Below are 24,522 nucleotides of genomic sequence, written 5' to 3' on the forward strand. Positions count from 1 at the left end.
CTCGTATATAGAAATCCTCAATACTCGTTAAATATGTACCCCCATAAACTATAAGCACTATTATCATTAAACAGCTGTTATTGTTAGTACATAAGGAAACTTTGTAAATATTTAAGTAAGTTTGATAACTACCTAACAAGACAAAACACATCAAATTATACACTCTTGTATATTTAATAAATAAAAGTTAAGTTAATGGAAATGTATGGAAGCGAAGCATGGAGTTGGAAAAAAGGGACGAAAGTAGACTGAATGCTGTTGAAATGCGATCCCTCGGGCGAATGTGCGGAAAAACAATGTATGATAGGTGCCCTAATGTCGAAATTAGAGCAGAATGCAAGGCTGAGTTAAGCATTATCGACAAAATTAAGAAAGGTCTTTTGCGATGGTTCGGTCATGTGGAGCGAATGAATGATGAAAGAACGGCTAAAAAGATTTATGATGCGAATGTGTCTGGTTGTAGAAGTCGAGGAAGGCCGAGAAAGACATGGCATGATCAAGTACAACAAATTCTTGAAAGTGGTCATGTGAAAAGTCGGAATAATCGACGTGCGTGCATGAGAAGATGTATGAATGTGAAGGAAGCAAAGGAAGTGTGCCAGGACAGAGTGGTGTGGCGTTCTATCCTCTCTGCCTACCCCTCCGGGGAAATGGCGTGATGGTTAGTTAGTTAGTTAGTTAAGTTAAGTTAAATCCATTAAAAGTATTTTATTTTGGATACCTTATCAAATTTCAATGGTTTTTTTATCAAAGTTTAGTATTGATGATATTATGTATATCTTTCCCAGAGGCACTGTCTGGGGTTGCCTGTCCAAAATATGTTGAATCTAGTTCTTTAATCAAAGATATGAGTTCTCCGTGTATTTTTGTCTGAACAAATTTACCACTGGCTATTTTTATCCGTATTTTTTCATCTTTTCGACCATCAAAAAAGAGTAATTATTTCCCTGGGGCGATATTGGAACGATAAACCTAAATTATGTGAGAAATTAATTATTTTATGTCTAATCGGGGAAAATTAAATATTACATGACAGTTAAATAAGTTTTAGTACTATTATCTGACCTTCTGAACTTTACATTTTCATACTTGAAAATAAAAAAGAAAATGTGTTTGTGAAAAAGAATATTATATCTATATGAATGTTAAAATCTAACTTTAGCCCCATTCCAGGAGACATGAATATTTTTCAATTTGACTGAAGTTTTTATGGCAAGCATGTGACTATAGTGACAACATTTTATCAACTTTCCAAAAAAGTTTTTTGTGGTACACCCTATTGGACGAATTTGATTATAGTTGACAAGAAAATTAGAATAACCCAGCTGTAGACTTGATAAAATCAGATTTGTACAGCTATAAAAAAGGTGCAGTTTTATGTAATAAGCAAAAGAATAAATGAACGTTTGAACGCCTAGGCATTGATATTTTTATTTCCTTGTCTATACCCTGTTCAACGAGACTGGCCCTCCTTACACGTGCTCGCCAAGAGCCCAATGCGTGAATATAAGACTAGACATTCTGCGAATGAACACCTGCACGCAAGGGTCCGGTTTACAGATTTTACAAATTTAGTGTGTAACATGGAAGTAAATAATATTTTAATGACTGAAAAAAATAAAATTAAAACCGTAGTTTTCAAATAATAAAATTTTCCCCATTGTTTATATTTGCAATAACTGCTTACCTACATTTTTGTTCATTTAAAAATATCAATATTTGATCATACCTACGAATATATGCTCTTAATTACAAGGCTCTTACAACGAATTAAGTATATCGCCATCATAATGGTTCTACAAAAAAGTAGGCAGAAAGAATAGAACGACACACCGCCAAAAAAGAAAAATTTGTCCATTCATGCATATTTTCTTCATATACGAGTACATTTCAAATAAAAAATCAGTGACAAACTGTTGATTTCGAGCGTATTTTAAAAAAAAATTATCATCTTCAAAGCCTTATCCGCTCTTGATGGAACATAAAGTGCTGAAGATTAAATAAAATGCCGCTTCAATAAGCAATCAACCTTTTCATATAAAGTAAGGCGATATATCTGACGCTTCAGGTGCTAATAAGATAAAATATAACCGTGTGATACGACCCATTACACTATTGTTTTGTGTTAACCATCCCAGGAATACCACTCAGGGCCTATCCAATGGCGAACTGTTCATATAAGCGATTATGCACAGCTTTCCATTATATTTTATTATCGATATTAATGTTTTATTCTAATAGTGTTTATGGAATATACGAACGTACACAAATCCTGACGGAACATGGTGGATTCATGAGCTACTTCAAGATTCATAGATTCAAGAAATCTATAATCAACACCTGCCCACGCGATAATGTTACTCTCCAAGATGTCTCCCATCTGTCGATGCATAGCCCTTTTTTAAGTTTACAGACAATGCAACCGAAGGTGCGATGCAAAGCAGAAGCCTAAATGAGGATTTAGCGATGTTCGTGTAGTAATTAGTTATTTAGACTTTTTAAGGGAGGTAGCAATATACATGATTGACAAAGTAAAAGCAATAAATAAAAGGTATCCATCTATCGACGACAGCAGGACACCAAATGCCGAACACTTTTTAAGTGGATCGGCAGGTTTGTTTACGAATGACAACAGTCCACCACCTCCTGACAAGTTTTCTTTGGTTTTCTAGTCACTAGAGCAAATAGGGTGAAGCTCCTAAAACAGGTTACAGCTGAAACATTCTACCCGATCTTTACATATTTTAAACATGTCAACTAAATATAAAAAAAATATTGAAGTAAATTTAGTAGAACCTTGTTTTTTCAAGTAATCAAATAAATGACTATCCATCTGAAATATAATCAATCTAAAAAATAATTTATATCCCATATATAACAAATAAAAAATAATAGACCTACAAGATTTATTGAACTTTACGATTTTTTGTGTTAGCTTTTAAAAAAATAAAAGGAATCAAATTAGTACAATTAACAAATCGGTGTTTGATTTTAATATTAAAATTATTAACAATTTTACTTTTGATTTTTATGGACCTAAAGCTATTTTTTTTATTTTTCAATACCTACCCATGACAATTGAACATAGGTTTATAGAAAAATTTGATTTTCTTTGTAAAAATCTAAATACGTGAATATAATTAACTATAATTGTTCTCAAATGGTTTAGAATATCCGTTTTCTCGATTACTCTTAAGTATTTCCGCAGACATCAACTTAAGATTTGAATAAATTGTCTTTTCCTCTACCAGACACCGGTTTTATCATAAATCAGTATACACCCTGGAAAACATAAAAATCACCTATTTCATATGTTTCAGTACCATACCAAATTTTACAATAATTTCCATTTTTTTATCTTTATATTCAGTAGAGCATAAAAAGCTTTTGAGTTGAACAACAACGAAAAAAAGTTATAAGAGACAGTTTCAAAATTTCAGAAAAAATAAATTCATGGCAAAAGCGAATTATTTAGTAGATTTGTGTATTTGAAGATTGTAGTACGTTCGCCTCGTAATCTATGGTCAGCGCGTTTGCCTACCGTCCAAGAAGCCTCAGGTTGAATTCCCAGCATAGGAAATATGAAACATTTATTTAAAAAGGTGTTTTTACATTGGAATATTTTGATAAAGCTGACAAGAAATGTTCGATTTACTCGAGTAGCCGCCGAACAAGGGGATGGACTATGGTATTATTATATTGCATCCTAGACTTTCGAGTGGCATGAATGCGTACATTCTTTATAATATTTACCAGTCAAAGGATGTTGACAGAGGAGATTTTCTCAAAATGTTAGCTCGTTTGCTCGTAGTGCCTAATATGCAAAGACGTCTAATAAGCACAAATTTTCCGAGAGAGCTCCGGTCGACAATGACTCGAGTTTTAGGTAACGATATGGTTACAGTTGATGTCCAGACACAACCAATGAGTCAAAATACTGAATAATTGTGCAAAATTTGTCCTACAAGAAAGTATAAAATGACTACCTATGTTTGTATGGGGTGCAGCGTGCAGCAACCCTGGGTGCCTTCAATGTTCTCTTACTTTATGCAATGACTGCCAATAATTTACACGCTAAAAGTCGTCAGTTGTCAGAATTTTTGTTCGTTGTTACCAGAAGTCGATTAAAGTTATTTTTGATACTTAATTTGAGATTTAAAAGTTGATCTCGGTTTATTTATGGTTTAAGATACTTTTAATTGTTAAAAATGTAACTCAAGTCAAAATAGCCTAAAAAGTGCCATATTTAATAATTTTCTTTCATTACTTTATCTTTAATTAAAAAAATATTTTATTTTAAGGTTTTTAAAAATATAATAGACCTATAGGTCTACAGGTATGTACACATTGATATGTATTTATTTTGGAAGAGATTCGAAATTATTTTCCTAAAAAAGTTCAAGCAAATATAGGATAGATTGAGTTTTTCTACTGACATTTCTTGGTGGAACTGCATTTCATTTTAATTATGATAATAATAAAAATACGTATGTCGTTTTATTCCACTTTTATTTATAAATGTTTATCAGTGACTGGGTTTTGGCGTGACAGAAATAAGAGGTAAAACAGAGTATTAAAAAAATTAAGGATAATTATATAGTAATGAAATACATATTATCAGTAAAAATATTAAACCAAAAAATCCCACAAAGGCATGGCCTGTTCGTGGGGTATACTAGAAATGTTTATGAATTTTCGCTCCTATAATAAATAAGCATGTATAATATTTTTGTGTCATATAAGAAAGATAAAAGAAAATATTCTGTAAAAGACTATAAGGTACTCTTTTATTTTATAGTCATTAAAAGAGGAAATAAAAAATGTAATTCGAACTTTAAAATATTCCTTTTTATTAAAGGGCAACAAAACATATCATAGAAAAAAAAGTTAATATCTTCAGTTTGGATCCAGGATAGTGCTTGTTTTTAAAAAGAAGGAATATTTTAAAAGTTTGGAATTAATGAAATATTATCAGTAAAATATAATTCTAAAAATTTTGGGCCTATAACATACGCATGTCTCTGTGCTAGCCTCGTTTTACAATGTGGTATTTCTAGCACACGATTCCTTCTTTGACTTGATATATTTTAATTACTTGTAAATACATTTTAATTCTTAAATATATATTTTAAACATTGAAAACAATATATCTGTCTTATTTCCAAAAGTTGAGCATCTTGGAACAATTGGAAACAGGTTCAAATAAATGTTAATTTTTTTTCTGATGTTTTTATGAAAAAGCCTTATAAAATCACACGTTAAACTCTCGTGATCAAATAACATTTTCGAAGCAAACTGTTTCTTGTTACTGAACCTTATGCATACAAGTAAACTATTAGTTTCTGGGGAAAAAAATAAAGTTTTTTTTTATTTAACTCTGCCAAAAAATCTTTGACTCCAAAATAAATATTCAGTTAGTTATTTCTCTGGCGGTACATTACACAAAATTCAAGCGCACAAAAATATCAGATAAATTCGGACGAAAATAAATCAAACAGCGCCCAGATTACCTAGAACCAGCTGGGGTATTGATTTTTCGACCAACTTGGGTAGATTCCAAAGAGTTTCTACCAAGATAACTTACCCTTAAATATATTGTAAAACTAATAATTATTTGACTTATAATTTATTGTATTCTTTAAACAATTTTTTCAATCTTATAGATACTCATCACTTATAAGTTCATATTTTATAATAGTTTTTAATTTTTCAGTGTCACCAATCTCTTCCTGGTGAACCTTTCAGTAGCAGATCTTCTTGTCACTCTTCTCTGCATCCCCATTCAGATAGGGAAGGCGGTTACCCTTGTCTGGCTTTACGGAGAAAACATGTGCAAGACCACTCATTATTTTCAGGGTAAGTAAATATTTCGTATCTTCTTGTTTTTTTCATAGCACCGACATTGTATACGAGTCAAATCAAGAAATTAGTATTTTGTATGTAGATATGATGTAAAAATTCAAATATCAACAAAATAACATCCTTCAATTTATGGATTAAAAATACACACATAAATAAATAAAGTGTTTATTTTCATTACTTCGGAGTTTAAAACGCTGTGGCTCGAGATTTTAAAACTTAAAAACTTTTTGTATCACTGACTGAGATAAACATATTTGAGTCATAAGGAATTGCCACTATGTTTGCGTAGCATGCGATGTTAACGACCTTATCTCCATTAGTTCTAGATTTACCACTTCCTTCATTCTTGAAAGCGTTTTCATATATTTGTTTTGTTTGTGTAAGAAAAGGTTTTCCACTCATATTATGTATTGCTGTATCGTCGCGTTGGGGAAAGAAGGTTCTATAAAATTAAATAGGTTTTTTTTACATTTATCTTTTATTATATTTAGATTTAAATGTCGTTATAAAGTTTCTATCTACTCCATAATTTTAAAGAAAAACGAAATCAATTCTTAATTAATATTAAGTTTATTTAGACCATATTAATAAAACTTGAGAATGTTGAAAGCATAAAATATCTAGGAGTTTGGATTGACTCTAAATTATCTTTTTCAAAAAATGCAGACTATACGAGTAAGAAAATCGCAAAAAAGGTATCCCTGTTAGGAAGGATAAGGAATAAATTAGACATTAAAACCTCTCTGCTGATATTTAAAAGTATTATCGTTCCCCGCATTGATTATTGCTCCAGTATTTTATATTTAAGTAATGAAGGAGATCTAAAAAGACTCCAAATAATACAAAACAAAGCGATGAGGATAATATTAAGATGTGGGAGACAAACAAAAGTTAAGAAAATGATTCAACTTCTAGATATCATGACAATTGATCAAAGAATCAAATTCAATGTTGTCAATGAAATAAACAAAATTATAAAAGGAATAGTTCCGAGATATTTTCAAAGTAAACTAAAAAATAATGAGTTTTTTCATAACTATGCAACAAGAGGATCTAAAAATATAAGACTGGAAAAGAAATCAAAAGCAATGTCCCAAAACTGCCTTATGTACAAGGGAATACAACTATTTGAAGAAATGCCAGAAAGCATAAAAAATGAAATAAATGTAAATATATTTAAAATTAAATGTAAAAAGTATATATGTGAAAAATATTAGGTAGTATATAGTGTAAATAGTGACTATAATTAATGAAAATGTACATATGAAACAGTTAATATTATAAATTAGGATATTAAGTGTATAATAGTGAGAAATAATGTTAGAATAAGTGAAGATGTAAATATTGTGTTGTAAATATATAAATTAGACTATGCTAATCATAGAACTAAATAAAATGAATTTAAAAAAAAAAAAAAAAAAATCTAATTTATACAAAAACGAATTTGTTATGATTCGTGATAGACCACTGCGCACTGTTATATATAACAGACTTTTGGATCAGATTGTTTACTATTTAATGTTTATTAATTGCTCGTATTTTATGTATTCCTAGATTAGTCATAATCTGATTCGAGAAAAACGGTTTGCGTAGGCAGATGAGGGGGAGTAAGAAGCTGAAGAATTCACAAGAAAAACCTGACATCAGTTTACCAGATAAAATATGAATTATATAAATTTGTCCTTAACGTTAATATATTGCATGAAATTGCAATTGACTCGTCTTGAGTTTAAATTAGTAAGACATTGAATATTTGTTAGTATTGTGAACATCCCAAATTAATCAAAAAAACAAGCTGGATTTCATAAATAAGTATAAAAAATTTATCTACGTAATCGACTAGATATTTTTTATTAAACCAATAATTTAATATATTCGGAGAAATATTTTACCTTTCAGTTTAATGTGTTTATTTAGTCATTGATGACAAATATTTAGGATCTGGTTATCCATTTTATTCTTAGGGGTTGATAGAATCGTTAATTTTAAAAATTCCCACATAAAAAAGATTATAAAAAAATATTTTCAAAAAGTTTATCGTTAAAATTATAAATCAAAAGAAGAGATCTCAACATTTTTTAGATTTATATAGTGAGATTAATATTTATTTTGGTTATCTAAGGATTTTTTCCAGTAAAAATACAAATAAACCTTAATGTTTCTCATTTATCTATAACACAATAACATTTTTAGTGACGCACACCAGTTGCACAAACATATTATTTACACAATCCAAAATACGTGCACTCAAACATAATTTTATATGCGTCGAATCGACACATGGTTAACCATACCAATGTGCATTAAAATGTACTTCAAAATATGATTATCTTTCAAGGGTTTACTTTTACAAATTATTCACTTAATTTAAGTACCCTGGAGGTCCTTTTTTTAAATCAAATGGATACATTTTAAAGGCCAGGTATCAAACTTCAATCAGGATAAGACTAAACTTTTCACAATAATTTAAATTATCTTTTAGCTTCTACATATTTAAAGGATATTTTTATTCAATCAGCTTTATAACCACCAAAATAATTGTTAATGGGTTTATAAAGTTATCGTTGTCTCTCGGGCTATATATACATATAATATGTTGTTTTTTCTTACCTTTATTCCCATCTAATAATGGTGCATAGGGCTATATTTGAACAACATGGTATCCATCACGCCATGAGACGGACCAGTTTTATTTACTTGTTCTATAAATACTCGTATTTCATAAGAAATTCAATTAATTATTGCTAAAGTTCTGGTTCTTTTAACTAACGCAGAGATAAATAAATATATAACCTTTATATTTGTAGTTAATTTTAGATTAAAGGAAATCTTTAGTTAAGCCCATTTGTTACACAGCAACAAACCATTAGAAGGAAAAACCAGAGTACATATTTTATTTTTTAGTGATTAATATAATTACGTAATTGGTAAATGTTTTTTTTCTGTACAATCTACTTTAAGAGCTTTTTAATGTTACAGCTGTAACTCTCCAAAAAAGAGACTAGCTCTTGTGCTTGGAGAGGGACTAACACTGTTATATTTATTTCGTAATTTGAAGTTACATAATTTCGAATATACGAGTACATCATAAAAAAAATATACGAAGTTAAAAGAAAAACAGATAATAATGATTCAGTTATACTAAATGTAACGGACGGTTAAATGTGTAAATGAAATGCAATAATATAGTTAGGGCCCCCGGTATCTGTAGGCTAAATGTTGGACCCACAATAAAGGATGAATATTCCACTTTCGGGTCTGACTTTAGCGATACCGGGGTACTATAGAGCAGGAATTTGTGTTACAGGCCCTAAAAAGGGCCTGAATCTAGACGTTTGACGCGTTATTGCCCTAACATGCATATTTGTATTTGTATAAAGACTAAGGACTGCCTTAAAAAAGACATTTTGTAATTGATGTGGCGCGTGCGGCGGCTCCCAGCGAAGTGACCGGGCCGAGCGCCGGCACCTCCCTATATGCACTTTGGGGGAGGCGCGCCGGCCGGGTATAGTGGGAGCGGTATTTCCCCCCCCACTCCCGTATTGGCCTAACGCCGGTTCGGACGCAGGTAGCGGGAGCCCGCAACACGCCCTATATAATGTGTACATTTACAACAATAAATATTGAGTTCGCCTCGAGACATCAAGTTAGTCTGATCGTTTCATTTCGTCACCCCGCCCGACCTCCCGCTCTACTACTGGATCTACACCTTGGACTTGACCATCGCTTCACCCCAGGACTACGAACCAGTATCTTCCACCGACCTACGCAGTGACACCGGACTTGAGAGGAATTTCGAGACTTCATAACTTTCGGGATTTACGACCCCGAGAGCGACGACGGCAGCGAGACACGGCCAACACCTACCCCTTGCTACAGGATTGTGGAATACAGTCCAAACTGTTACTTGTACAGTACAGTTTCTGGTCCTTCGACTCGCCGGATTGTGATCTTCAGCTGCCATCTACTTTGAGTCTTCAGCCGAGACGAATCTACGATGCCCGCCTCACTACGCTCTGGAAAGAACGCCGAGGAGCAGCCCACCAAGCCCGTATCGGATGGAGATTCCGATTCGGAAGGTGACATCACTCTTCAGGAAGAAGCAACCCCCTCGCCGACTGCGACTGACGAGACGCTGCAGAACGAGAGATCTGAGAGGCGTCGGGAGAGAAGACACTACGAGAAGCAAATCAAGCAATTGATGTCGCTTTTGGGAACTACAAGCAAGCCAGCCGCTCAGCCAGACACCGCGCAACTCGGAGCGCGGACCGCTCTGGCCCAGGCGGAGAAGGAAGCTACATCGAGCGCGCCCCAGGACCGGGACGCGCTAGTCATTGATCCTGTCTACCCCAAGAGGAACGAGCCTTTCTCTGAGGAGGACAATCAAGAGGCGAGGCCGAAGGAAACGGCGCGCCGCAACACAGAGAGATGGGTCGAGGAGCACACCAACGCCGAACCAGCCGACCGTTTCACGCTGGCACTCGAGGCCTTGCTAGCAAAGCAAGGAGGGAATCGAGGACAAACCCAGGAAGAGGAAACACGCATCGGCGCCATGCTCGCTCGACAGGGGAACGCCAGGGAGCTACAGGACTTCAGCGGCAGCCCCGTGCATTGGCCGGCATTCTGCGACCAATTCTGGGAGTCTTCAGAGCTGTGCCAACTGACGGACCCGGAAAACCTTCTCAGGCTGAAGAAGGCACTCAAAGGGCCCGCCCGTGCGCTAGTGGAGGGACTACTAGTGGAATCAAAGGACGTTCATAAGATCATGAGCACCCTCGAGACGCACTACGACCGCCCGGACGTCATCATGAGCACGCAGTTGGACAAGCTGCGAAAATCACCGCGACTGACGGCAGAAAGCACCATGGACGATTTAGTGGAGTTCGCGATTGCCGTACGGAACATGTGCCTCACGTTGGAAAAGAGGCGCAAAGAACACCTGCATTCGGACGAACTGCTGAACGAGATGGTGCTTCGACTCCCGTTTTTCACGCGGCAACTCTGGGTGATGTCGCGGAAAGGAGCTAACAAGAAGGCAACACTTCGCGACTTCGTGGACTGGATCATGGTTTTCGCGGACAACGCCAAGGACGCCTGCGCCTTTGAAAAGACGAAGTTACCGGCGCGTGGAAAGGAAACAGTGTTCGCGGCGACGGAATCACGGCCAACAACAGAATCAAAGTGCGCGAAGTGCGGCCGTAGCGGTCATAAGTTAAGTGCATGTAACGAGTTTGCGAAGATGTCGTTATTGACGCGACGAGACTTTGTGCGAAATAGAAAATTGTGTTATCGGTGCCTGAGTGACGGACACCGAGCAAACCAGTGCCGAAGCACCGCTAAGTGCAACGTGGGTACGTGTACAGCGAACCATCACAAGTTATTACACAGCGAGCCGCGAGTGAATAGCGCGGACAGCGTTAGTGAAACCGCAATAGTGCCCGACGGGAATCAGTTCGTCGGGGTAATGAGCGGACCGAATAGTGACTCGAAAGTTTTATTAAAAGTGATCGAAGTGGAAATAAGCGGACCACGGGGTCGCGTAACAGTGAACGCGATGCTGGACGAAGGTTCCACTATCACGTTGATAGACAATGAAGTCGCGAACAAAGTGGGAGCCCGCGGACGTAGTGATGTTATCTCGATCCGCGGAATCGGTGGAAATAGTGCAACGATAGACACGCGCCGAGTGCAAGTGAACATAAAAGGAAATAGTGACATTTCATATCGCATCGGAGCGAACACAGTGCGAGAATTGAACCTTCCACAAGCGCCGTGTGCACGCAGTGGAACCGCGAACGGTTCGAGAATTGTCAAGCCACAAATGATCATCGGGCAAGACAACGCTGGCGTAATAGTGTCGCGGGAAGTGATAACGAACGGTGATGAAATCCGTTCAAGAACCTTGTTAGGCTGGGTGACTCACGGTAGAGTCAACGGCAGCGCACTGGCGCAAAACAACATTACGCTCGCGACTACGAGTAAATCAAAATGCTCTACGGTAGTGAATCGCGAGTGTAGCGGGCTTGTAATGCCGCCCATAACCGTGGCAGTGAATCGCGCGCGTAATGGGCTAGTAATGCCACTCACAACCGCCGAAGTGAATAGCGAGTATAGCTCACTAGTAATGCCGCTTACAATCGCGGAAGTGAATCGCGAGTGTAGCGGGCTTGTAATGCCGCCCATAACCGTGGCAGTGAATCGCGCGCGTAATGGGCTAGTAATGCCACTCACAACCGCCGAAGTGAATAGCGAGTATAGCTCGCTAGTAATGCCGCTTACAATCGCGGAAGTGAATCGCGAGTGTAACGGGCCAGTAAGGCCGTTTGTAACCACCGAAGTAAATCACGAGTGCCGCGGACAGAACGAGCGTATCGTGTCGGAGCTACCCACGAGCCCGACTGACAGTGATAGTGCGCAGCAAACCAAGTGCTGCGTTAATTTAGCAAGTCTTGTAAAAAATAACTTCACAATCGACTCGTTGGGAGTAACGAGTGCCACGCGCGTTGACAGACAGATAACGCGCGCATACGCGATCATGCAAGCCACGACAAAACCTCTTCAGGATGGACATTGGGAGACTGGACTCTTGTGGAAAGACGGAGATACGTGGTTGCCCAACAATAGGCAACACGCTCTCAGCCGCCTGGAAGGAGTGGAAAGAAAATTAAGAAATAACAGAGAGCTTGCCGCCGCATATCATGAGAAAATGAACGGATACTTACAAAAGGGATATGCATCCGAGGTATGTGAAAGTGAATTAAATAACGTACCAAAGAGGTGGTACCTGCCACATTTTGCGGTCATTAATCCGAAGAAACCCGCCAAAATACGGGTAGTCTTCGACGCCGCAAGCAAGTATAGAGGCGTCTCTCTCAACGACAAGTTAATGGCCGGACCGGACCTATTATCATCGCTATTGGGAAATATGTTTCGATTCCGGGAGGGACATATAGCGCTTGCGGCGGACATAAGTGAAATGTTTTTACAAATAAAAATCACAAAACAAGATCAACTCGCTCAACTTTATCTCTGGCGAGATAATCCGGAGTCGATGCCGAAAACCTACAAGATGACGTCAATGACTTTTGGAGCCGCGTGCTCACCAAGTTCTGCGCAGTATGTGCGAAATACAGTGGCCGAACAGAGTCAGAACGAGTTCCCGGAGGCAGCGGCGGCATGCAAATCCAAATTTTATATGGATGATTATTTGGACGCCATGGACGATGCCGGCGCTGCTGAGAAAATGGTCCGGGAGGTATCCGAAGTCCTACGCCGAGGCGGGTTTACACTGACGAACTGGGCTAGCAACAAGAGTGAAGTGCTCAGTTCGGTGCCGCCTGAAGCGCGCGCCGCGCCGGCCACGCCGATATACCTAACGGAAGCGCACGAGACGGCCGGCGCTACAAATGAATTCACAGGACGAGTCCTGGGAGTGACTTGGAGACCTGCCACAGATGAGTTTATTTATCAATTCGACGACCCACTCGGCCAGGGTAGCGACAGTTGGCCCACTAAAAGGGAGCTGTTGAGTGCAGTGATGCGAGTTTTTGACCCGGTCGGATTCCTGGGATGTCTCGTCATCCGCTCTAAGATGCTCCTACAGGATGTATGGAGGGCTCAAACCGGATGGGACGAAACGATAAGAGAAGATCATAAGACTAGATGGCAAAATTGGATCGCACAGTTAGAAAAATTAAATTGCGCCATCCCCAGATGCGCCATAGTAAGTCGGCGGAACCGCCGAGAACTACATCTATTCAGCGACGCCTCGGAAGTGGCGATCTGCGCAGTAGCTTACTACGTGGAGAACACGACCGAGGGCAAGAAGACCACCTTTATCAGCAGTAAATGCAAAGTGACGCCGTTAAAGGTGATGTCAATACCGCGCCTTGAGCTACAGGGCGCACTCATGGCGGCCAGACTGGCGGCCACCATCAGGAGAGAAACCCAGTGCGCCATAGAAAAGGTGGTGTACTGGACTGACTCCACAACGGTCCTGTGCTGGATCCGGTCGGAGCCGCGCGCCTACTCAACGTTCGTGGCCAATCGGCTAGGTGAGATAGACGAACTCACCGACGCCGCGGACTGGAAGTGGGTGCCGACAAAACTCAACCCCGCCGACATCGGTACGAGAGATGGCCGCCCGCTTGACCTGTCCCTCGAAGGAGTATGGTTCCAGGGGCCAGACTACCTCCGGCAAGGAGAAGAATCATGGCCTCGAGAAAAGAAGATGACGCCCACTCCGGACGATGCGATGCTGGAGAAGAAAGCAGAGCGAGTGGTACTGGTGATAACCACCAGCGAGGCGCTACCCGCGCCACAGCGATTCTCGTCGTGGAATCGCTTGATAAGGACAACGGCGTGGGTACTGCGCTTCGTGAGAAAAAGCCGCCGAAGAGACGGCGCCCGCGAAGTTGGCGAACTGACGGCCGGGGAGCTAGAAAATGCTGAGCTCCATTGGGTCCGTCAGTCGCAAGCGGACGCTTTCGGCGGTGATATACCTACACTGAGACGGGGGGAGCGACTCCCTACGCGGAGCCGCCTATACGGGCTGACGCCGCACATAGACGACAAGGGTGCCGTGCGAATGGGAACACGCTTGAGGAACACAGATACATCAGAAGGACTGAGGGCGCCTATAATATTGGATGGCGCCCATAGATATACCCGCCTGCTCTTGGAGGAGTACCACAGACGAGCCGGGCATCCGGGGACGGAGAGAGTGTTATGTGACGTGAGACGTAACTTCTACGTGCTCAAGTTACGAGGGACGCTGAGAAATATAAGTCACAGATGCGCCATCTGCCGAGTTCGGCGAGGACGAGCCGGCACACCGCAAATGGGCCAGATACCGGAGGCGCGAGTGGCCAGCTACCAACGACCATTCACCCACTGTGGGTTGGACTACTTTGGCCCCCTATATGTTACGATAGGGCGACGCCGGGAGAAGCGATACGGTGTCTTATTCACCTGTATGACGACCAGAGCCATACACCTTGAGTTGGCATCATCCCTGACAAGTGACGCGGCCATCCAAGCCATCAGACGGATGACCGCTAGAAGGGGCCAACCGAGGGTGATCCATTCCGATAACGGAACAAATTTCCACGGCGCCGACAGAGAAATGCGAGAATCAATTGCCGATCTCCATAATGACGCCGCATTTCAAATAGAACTAGCAAATAAAGGCGTAGAATGGAAGTATATACCGCCATCCTCACCGCATATGGGTGGCGCGTGGGAGCGACTAGTGAGATCAGTTAAAACCTCCCTAGTCGCTATCCTCAAAGAACAATCTCCACGAGAGGAGACCCTGTTGACGGCGTTCGCCGAGGCCGAATTCTCGGTAAACAGCCGTCCCCTTAGCCATGTGGCGGTGGACCCCGCAGATGAAACCCCATTGACTCCGAACCACTTCCTAATTGGTTCGGCCGGGGCACGCACACATCTCGCCTTCTACCCCAAAGAAACGGAGAATATCTGCCTGAGAAAGCAGTGGCGGATAGCTCAGCAACTAGCCGACAAATTTTGGCGACGCTGGCTGGGCGAGTTTCTGCCTACACTAGCACAGAGGAAAAAGTGGCTCGATAGATCGGAGCCATTGAAAGTCGGCGATCTTGTAGTGATCGCCGACCCGTCATCACCCCGCAACCAGTGGACAAGAGGGAGGATCATGGAGACACGACTGGCTGCCGATGGACAGGTGCGGACCGCACGAGTTCAGACGGCGGCCGGAGAATATGCCCGACCAGCGATCCGGCTCATCCCACTACTACTAGAGGACCGTCCAGAGAAGAAGATGCCCCCGCAGCCGAACAGCGTGGCATCGGGGGGAGTGTAACGGACGGTTAAATGTGTAAATGAAATGCAATAATATAGTTAGGGCCCCCGGTATCTGTAGGCTAAATGTTGGACCCACAATAAAGGATGAATATTCCACTTTCGGGTCTGACTTTAGCGATACCGGGGTACTATAGAGCAGGAATTTGTGTTACAGGCCCTAAAAAGGGCCTGAATCTAGACGTTTGACGCGTTATTGCCCTAACATGCATATTTGTATTTGTATAAAGACTAAGGACTGCCTTAAAAAAGACATTTTGTAATTGATGTGGCGCGTGCGGCGGCTCCCAGCGAAGTGACCGGGCCGAGCGCCGGCACCTCCCTATATGCACTTTGGGGGAGGCGCGCCGGCCGGGTATAGTGGGAGCGGTATTTCCCCCCCCACTCCCGTATTGGCCTAACGCCGGTTCGGACGCAGGTAGCGGGAGCCCGCAACACGCCCTATATAATGTGTACATTTACAACAATAAATATTGAGTTCGCCTCGAGACATCAAGTTAGTCTGATCGTTTCATTTCGTCACCCCGCCCGACCTCCCGCTCTACTACTGGATCTACACCTTGGACTTGACCATCGCTTCACCCCAGGACTACGAACCAGTATCTTCCACCGACCTACGCAGTGACACCGGACTTGAGAGGAATTTCGAGACTTCATAACTTTCGGGATTTACGACCCCGAGAGCGACGACGGCAGCGAGACACGGCCAACACCTACCCCTTGCTACAGGATTGTGGAATACAGTCCAAACTGTTACTTGTACAGTACACTAAATAAAAAAGAACGCTGTTTTTACTTGGTTTCAAAAAGAAATTACTGATATATTAGTTGTAAGAGTTTTTAGTTCAATGGGGAGATATTATTTTATTTTTTCATTCCTTTTAAAACAAAACTATTTTGACCATGGCTTGTGTGGAATTGAAGAGTGTTGATATTATTTTGGTATCTCCAATTCATTTATTTTTTCTTCGTTGTAAATTTGTATAATATAATTTATTTTGTAAATAACACCTCAAGGGCGCTTTACATAGTTATTCTATGGATAAATAAATTTCATTGAAGCTTTTAAATTTGTAATTTAATTAAAACAATTTATTTTCTTGTCAAATGCTACGGATTTATTCAAATGATTTAGAGAACAAGTGGGTTCTAAGTTTTTTCCGAAACATCAATTCACTTTCACAGCCTCGCACCTCTGCTGGGAGAGCATTCCATGCCAATGGGCCTGCGACCGCAAATGCGCGTTTACTAAATTTAGTGCGCTGTTTGCGTAGGGGGATAATAACTATTCCTCTCGCCGTAGACGTAGCTGATCTAAGCGTAAGACGCCTGCCAGCTAGTTCATCTGGAATGCAAAGTTCCCTTAGATATTCCGGAGCAGAGTTGTGCAGTGATTGATACATAAGCCAACAGAGTTTGTATTCATCCCTCTGTGGAAAACGTCACCAGTGTTCAAAAGTGTCATGCGGCTTGACTGTAGAATCATCTCTCATCCACTATCAAATATGTTTCTGGAGTATCTCTGTTTAAATCACGTGAGAAGAACTATCAAATTAATTTTGTATGTTTTTTCATGATATTGTCTAATCTATATATATAAAAGGCAATGTTCGAATAGTTGTCCTTGATGGACTGGATAACTACCGGACGGATTTACTTGCGGTTTTCAGATAAATGTACGTCTTTGCCACGAGAAGGTTTATAGCTCACGAGCTGAGTTTGAGTTCTTGCTAAATATATTAAATGAACACAATCGAAAGTTTGATATCAGTTATTGTATTTAGTTGAAACTAGATAGGTACGTATGCATTATTATTTTTGTGTTTCTGTTTACATAAGTTATGAGGACAGAGAATTTCGATAAAAAGGTATCCGAACATTATTTTCCTGTCACTGTCAGACCTTTTGTTAAAATTGACAAAATCGACGTTTCGCTCTACCGTTTTCCGCACCTCAAAACTGAACCGATTTCGTTATTTTTTTTATACAGAGTATCAGAATAAAATTTTCTGTGTCGGAATGTTTTGCGTTTTCCAAAAATAGTTACAGTTATATACCGTGCGCCCGAAGACAACAGATAAAACTGTGCTTTTTTATGGGTTTAAATGATTATGGTACCCATAATAACCTTTTTTTTAATGAAACAATTTAGGGACCCGCATGTTAATATCTACAGTAAAAAAGAGCTCTGCGCTGGTTTGGACGTGTAGAGCGAATGGACAACGAAAGAACGGCTAAAAGTATTTACAATGTGAATTTTCATAGATGCAAAAATAGGGAAGACCGAAAAAAACATGACATGACCAAATCCAACAAATACTTGATGGATATGTCAAAAGTCGGAATAATCGGCGCGCGTGCATGAGAAGATCTATGAATGTAGATGAAGCGAGATCTGAATGCAAAGATAGAGTGATATGGCGTTCGATCCTCTCTGCCTACAGTTACGGTAAAGTGGCTTGATAGTTTGTTATTGTTGTTGTTATTCTAAAAAAAACATTTCTCTAGTGCCATGATTCAGAGAGAAAATACGTGAATACGTTTGTATGAGGAAAAGTCGGACCGCGTTTCCTTTAAAGATTAAATATATTCAAGTATTCCTACAAAAATTAACTAAAAAATCTTAAATAAAAACCGTTCGGATAAACGTAAAAAAAAAACAATCTATCTAAACCGAAACACAAAAATTATAATGTGTACGTACATATCTAATTTGGACTAAATACAATAGTTGATATCAAACATTTGATTATGTTCATTTAATCTATTTAGCAATAACTCAAATCTAGCAATAGCAAAGCATTGCCGGGTTCAGCTCGTACCTAATAAAACTAACACATATTCTTATAGTAAAATACATAAAGTAAAATATAATATTAATCTCACGCACAAATAATTAACTGATATCCTTATCGGTGCATTGTTATCTAAAAAGCTTTGTGTGTCCTCTTCATAAAATATTTATATGTTAATAAAGCAAAATAAGGAATAATAGGACAAAATGGTCACAGTTCTATGAGGAAGATAAAAATTGGGGATCACTTAATTTTCGTGGTGATAAAATTTCTATATTACCGCTAATATTCAAACAGCCGCAGCCATGTGAATATTACAAGTGACATAATTAATTTATGAAGTGGTCATAGCATATTTCAATTTATTACAATATCAAACCAAGCATGATTTATGCTTTTGCTAATAATGTTCCGTAATACGAAATGATGACGTAATCTCAATTCAAGTAGGTAAGAAAATTATTTTGGCTTCCCTTTTATCTGATCGAGTGTACTTAATTTTAGGTGTCAATAATCAGTATCCTTTAATAATATCCCGACTTGACAAGGATTTTCCTGTGAGTCGAGGCAGGTTGCTGGTTGTGTCTCTGAAAACTGTGATCTTGTATTCATTCGCTTTAATATGTTATGAATAAATAAACGTATTTGACAAAAACAATTTACCAAATGAAAGTTTTTACCGTTGCTCAATTTTTCTCAATTAAAAAAAATAATATTACTTTTTTGTTGTATTATTATTTAATGCATGAATCATATTTAACGGATTAACATTCTACAATAATGCATTCAAAATTTTATTATTTGCAAATGGAGACATTTAAATTTACAAAAAAACAATACGTTTTCTTTTTTTTAACTGATTTTTTGGGCTATGTATATAGCGTGTGAGCTCGCCAATATATGACAGTGAAAATTTTATTGTCTTTGAATTTCCTAGAGTTTTAACCATCGAAAAAAAAAGAAGATTGCAAATCAAATCAACAGACAATGGAAATTTGATGTGTATTATTTTAATAGATTGTTTATAACACAAAAATACATAGAGAAATATGCATTTTTATTCTTTGTAATAAAAACAGTCTAGTAAATTCGAATAAATAAAAATACGCTTTATATTAACAATATTAATTAAAATGCAAAAAAAACGTTGAATATTTGAAAAATAAATATTATTGAGTGTTACAAACATAATTTTAAAAACGGATAGCGATTAAAAGTAAAAACTATCTTTGGTTTAATTCTTATAGCGATAAATACATAAACATTATAAAACAGGAATTATACAAATACAAAAATAATATTGTAACTAGGCGGCTACCTACACGGTTAAATTTCGAAACACCACGCAATTTCTTATCTCGGCTATGCTATGTAAAATGAACAAAAATATTTAAATTAATAATTTCATCACGTGATGAAGTCGCCCCTGGGTAGCGCCTGCTAACGTCAATCAACAAAAACATCGTCGTTTTTATAACAGTATTTCGGCTACGCCATGAATTTCTTATAAAAAATTTGTCAAAACGTCACAAAGCCACTCTCTGAGTGTCGCTACTGACATCATTTACAAAAACATAATTATTTGTGCTTTTTTCAGGTACGCAACAATTTTTTTTAAATACACCTACTTAACCGATAAAATACTATTAGTAATCAAACCAAGGTGTGCTTTAAAGTTCCGTATGGCCAAATAATATTTTTTATTATTAGAATATTATTGACATGTAGTTCAAGCATTGCTGCATTCACGTTGCTTTACTTCTGAGAGCTCAACTGCTATGTTTTTCTATGGTTATGTTTACTGTCATCTGTCAAGTATTGGCGAGCTCACAGGCTATACTTACGCCGATTTTTTTCTTACATACGCATTTTTTTGAACATTCATTTAATTCCCGCCAAACTGCAACAGGAGTTTTTTTGCAGAGATTTTTCTCTTTGAAAAAATTTGTAACACAATATAATGTTTACGTAAAAAAATACAAAATGAAAATGAATCGAGTCTTTTTTTGGATACCAAAATATATTTTAAAAATGTTCGGGTAACATAGTGAATATTTTGGGGCCCAATAACCAGTTTTTTTTTGCCCGAATTCAGAATTTGTGGTAGACCCCATGACCCATCTTTTAGTTTGACTTCTGGTAGTTTGAGTCTGTTCCTTTTGGGATTTGGTAAAATAATTTGCTTTCACAAACATAATTATTCTAGATATATAAAATTGACTTATATCAAATTCCTCGAACAACTTGACGCTGGGGTACCTGAACGGCTGTTTAAAAATTATTTTAATAATAGACTTTAAGCATTTGCGTTTATGAGCTGACAATTACGAATCATCAAAAAATATCATTCATCTTTGCATCGTAAAACTTACTGCGGGCGCACCACTAAAAGATTTTGTGAGCTAATTAAGTGCCTTATTACTACATGTGAATTCTGATTTTGTTCTATGGAGTATGGATGCATTTGTCAAGAAAACAAAAAAAAACTCATAGTAAAATCAGACCAGCTTCTTTACTTACATTATTTCTGTGGCTCGGGTCTAAAAGGGCCAATGTCGTAAATCACAACATTACGGGAGAGTAGTTTTGCGTTTTTTTTGTGATGTTAAAATAAAAAGTTTCGACATCGACATTGACATCTAGCCTCTGCAAAATGTTGGCAAAAAAAATCTAAATCCGACATTGGTCTTTTTCGATCCAAGACATTGATTCATCGGAGACAAATTGAAAGATAACGAGAAATGACTCAAGATCCATGAGACCGAAGGGGATGAATTCTTTTACTTCGTTTAGTAGACAGACTTATTTTTCTGTGTTCCTCGTGGTGTAGGGAGACTATCTACTTATCAAAGAAACATGTTTACCATACAAGAAACAGTTTATTATGATAAAATGGCATATAGAGTGAGGCATGTACAAGGATTCAAATAGTTACATGAAGACAATGACAGCCTATATTTATAGAGATCTGAATTGCTAGCCTTAATTCTTTTTCTTGGTTTGCACACAAAAAAAATAAAATAAAAGGTAAAAATTTTAACATAAAAATTGTGTTTATTTAATAAAGGACAATGAAACTATGTTTTTCTTGCTATTTTTAACTGTAGTTATACAGTAATAGTTGTACCGCAATTTTATATGTCAGTAATTTTGTATGTACTCGTATTTTCATTGTTATATTTTTGTACCTTTTACATTATTTTCATATCACTTTTTTCTTTTCTTATTCTTTAAATTCAAATTTATTTTGTTTCTATTTACTTTATTTTTATAACTGTAAATAAGTATTTGTATTTTTATTTTATTTATAACTTCTAATTGCCTAACGATTGTTAAACGGTTTTATTTTGATACCGATAATGTACTTAATCAATAACTTACACCACTGTGGAAAATTTTTATTTACTGTTTTCACAATTGATGGTACTGCTTGCAAACCCGGCAAAATCTAAAAAAAGTGCGGTATTAATTAAAACGTATTCAGAACACATTTTTTTACAATAATTTTAACATTGTCAGTTAAAATACGGCTTTATTTGTAAGAACTAGACTTTTAAATTGTCGGGTTTGTTGCAAACATGGCAACCTCTACTTGAGTATTAGTAGCAAAGTAAGAATGTATAATTTAAATTTATTATTTCACTACTGTTTCTTGACATAATCATGCTTATGTCATCACTGCTTACGCGTAAAATATTTACTGATTATAATAAAAAATTGAAGTTTAAAAAAAGTTGAAGTTAAGAATTGTATCAGTTTATTGCGATTTGCTCAAAATAAAGAAAGATGGATTTTGCCGGGTTTGCAAGTAGTACCCTCAATTTTTGGTTATATGTATTCTAATTTTCTGTATACAATATATGTAAAAACTGTTGTTTTTTTTCTCAAATAAAAATAAATAAATAAAATAATCCTGAAATCATATATTTTTTATCGTTTTTTTATTTTTTTATTTATTTTATAAAATGCCGTTTCGTATTAAATTTGATGCTTTTGGCAATGTCATGTTGAATTCTTTTATAAACAAACTGGTTCGCAGTACGCAATTAAACCCAACCGTTGGCGTCGGGTCTGCAACATAAACATAGGTAAGTCTGTATATTTATTAAAAATTGTACAGTTTAAAATATATGCTTTTTTTTTTCAAATTTCTTTTCTATTTTTTTGCAATAAAAAGTTGAAAAAAATGCTTTCAAATATAAATTTCTCGTTTTTAACTCAAACGAAAAAGATACCGAACTTGACATTTTAGCTAAACTGACCAATTTCTAAAGCTCAGACTAAGGCGCGGCGGATGGAGTGTTTGTTGCCTCCCCTGCAATCCCTCAGTAGGCGAGAGACACTGGGCGAAATCAGCTCAATTTGCCCCAAGGAACAACTGTGCCAAGTGGCTTGCCTTTCCAACATTTTGCAAGAGCCGTGTCAATATTTATTTATTTTTACATAAACGGCATAAATTGTCTTCAACATATATTGAATATGGAAAAAAAAACATAAATAAATACATAACAAAAAATTATAAAATTGCATAACTATAACAACGGTAACAAGTAAGTAAATACACATAAGCTACCAAAAATATTAACAAAATAAATACATAAATATGAAAAAACAAAAAAAGGAAAAATATTTTCAAATATAAGGAAAAGTTTTAGAATAATATTGGAAGAGAAAAAAAGAAATCAGACTCGTTTTATAACTATCAAGTCCAGAACCAAATAGATCAGCCTTGTCTTCATACTAATTGCCGTATCTGTGGAGCTTAGGGATAGGCGAGTGCATATGATAGTTGTCCCCAGAACTTGCAGAACAAAAAAGAGATCTGTGGTGGGTATGTCGACCAGGTAAACGGAAATATTCCAACTCCAGCAAATCAGGACTGTCGATTAATGAATTGATCACTTTATAAAGTAATATTAGGTCAGTTAGGATTCTTGTATCAGAAAGTCTTAAAAGATTTGCTGAAGATAACAATTGATTTTAATTAAATAAAGCAGCTGGTTTATGAAGTTTAAAATTAATAAATTTTAGAAATTTCTTCTGGACGCGCTCGAGTGAATCAAAATGTACACGATAATAGGACTCCTATAAATATGACTCCTATTTATTTCTCTAGGCATTTCAGTACTGTTCAATGTATTCAGAATCACGACAGAAGACAGATACCTGGCCATCATGCGGGCTGTGTGAGTTCGCAAGCTCTCTAACAGGAAGCCCACCCTACTGGTCGTCGTGATGCTGTGAGTGGTAGCTCTGACCATCTTCTCTCTATTCTAGGAGTTGCGGTATCGTCCAGCGTGTTCACCATCACAGCCATGTCAGTCGACAGATACCTGGCTATCGTGGAGTCCAGGTGGGTCCACAAGCTCCCCAACAGGAAGTCCGCCCTACTGGTCATCTTGATGCTGTGGATGATAGCTTTGGCCATCTTCTCTCCCTTATTGTGGATCTTAGTTCTAAGGGAAGAAAAATTAGTGTTCGGAGGGAAGGTAGTAGTAAATCACTATTTTTGCTAGTATTTAAGTTATTTAAATCAAAATTGTAAATTTATTTTATTTTTCCATTTTCCTTATTATTCCTGAATAAAAAATGATAATTTATGTTCTTAGCAATAATATCTTAAAAGAAGATGCAAAGTTTTAAGACCCAAATATCTTAAAATATCCATTCCAATAATTTTATTACCAAGATTACACAATCGGATTTTATTTCTTCTGAGATTTACGGATTAGGCATTTCTTTAATTTAAACTGGCGTGAATGATAATATTAAAGTATTTCATATTTTTTTTATTTCATATTTCCTATAGATACTTCAAAAATATGTCAATGTTGATTTTAATTCGGAAAATGTACATAATTAATCTCGTAGAATTAATTACTACCAGCATCAATCAATTGTTGTTAGTTTCCAAACATTTAAAAAAGGCATCCAAATAAAAAAATGGATATAAATTCTAGTTTTCTTAATTTATAAAAACAAATTTGAATAATTCAATAATCCTTTTGATTTTTCTTTGATTTTA

At 37.4% G+C, this 24,522-nt stretch overlaps 1 protein-coding gene across 1 annotated transcript in view; it reads left to right on the forward strand.

The window, feature by feature from the left end:
- Positions 1-23,986, forward strand: part of LOC148276128 (QRFP-like peptide receptor) — a gene marked incomplete at its 3' end in the record, with an annotated part of 32,995 nt that extends 9,009 nt beyond the window's left edge. The window contains exons 3-4 of the mRNA XM_088234726.1: positions 5,714-5,856; positions 23,775-23,986. Of these exons, the coding sequence (XP_088090852.1) occupies positions 5,714-5,856; positions 23,775-23,986 (355 nt within the window). The remainder of the gene's footprint in view (positions 1-5,713; positions 5,857-23,774) is intronic.
- Positions 23,987-24,522: the final 536 nt, after the last annotated feature.

Source organism: Micrasema longulum, unplaced genomic scaffold (assembly GCF_059751315.1).
Source record: "Micrasema longulum isolate JH-2025_06_02 unplaced genomic scaffold, ASM5975131v1 h1tg001270l, whole genome shotgun sequence".
Taxonomy (NCBI): Eukaryota; Metazoa; Arthropoda; class Insecta; order Trichoptera; family Brachycentridae; genus Micrasema; species Micrasema longulum.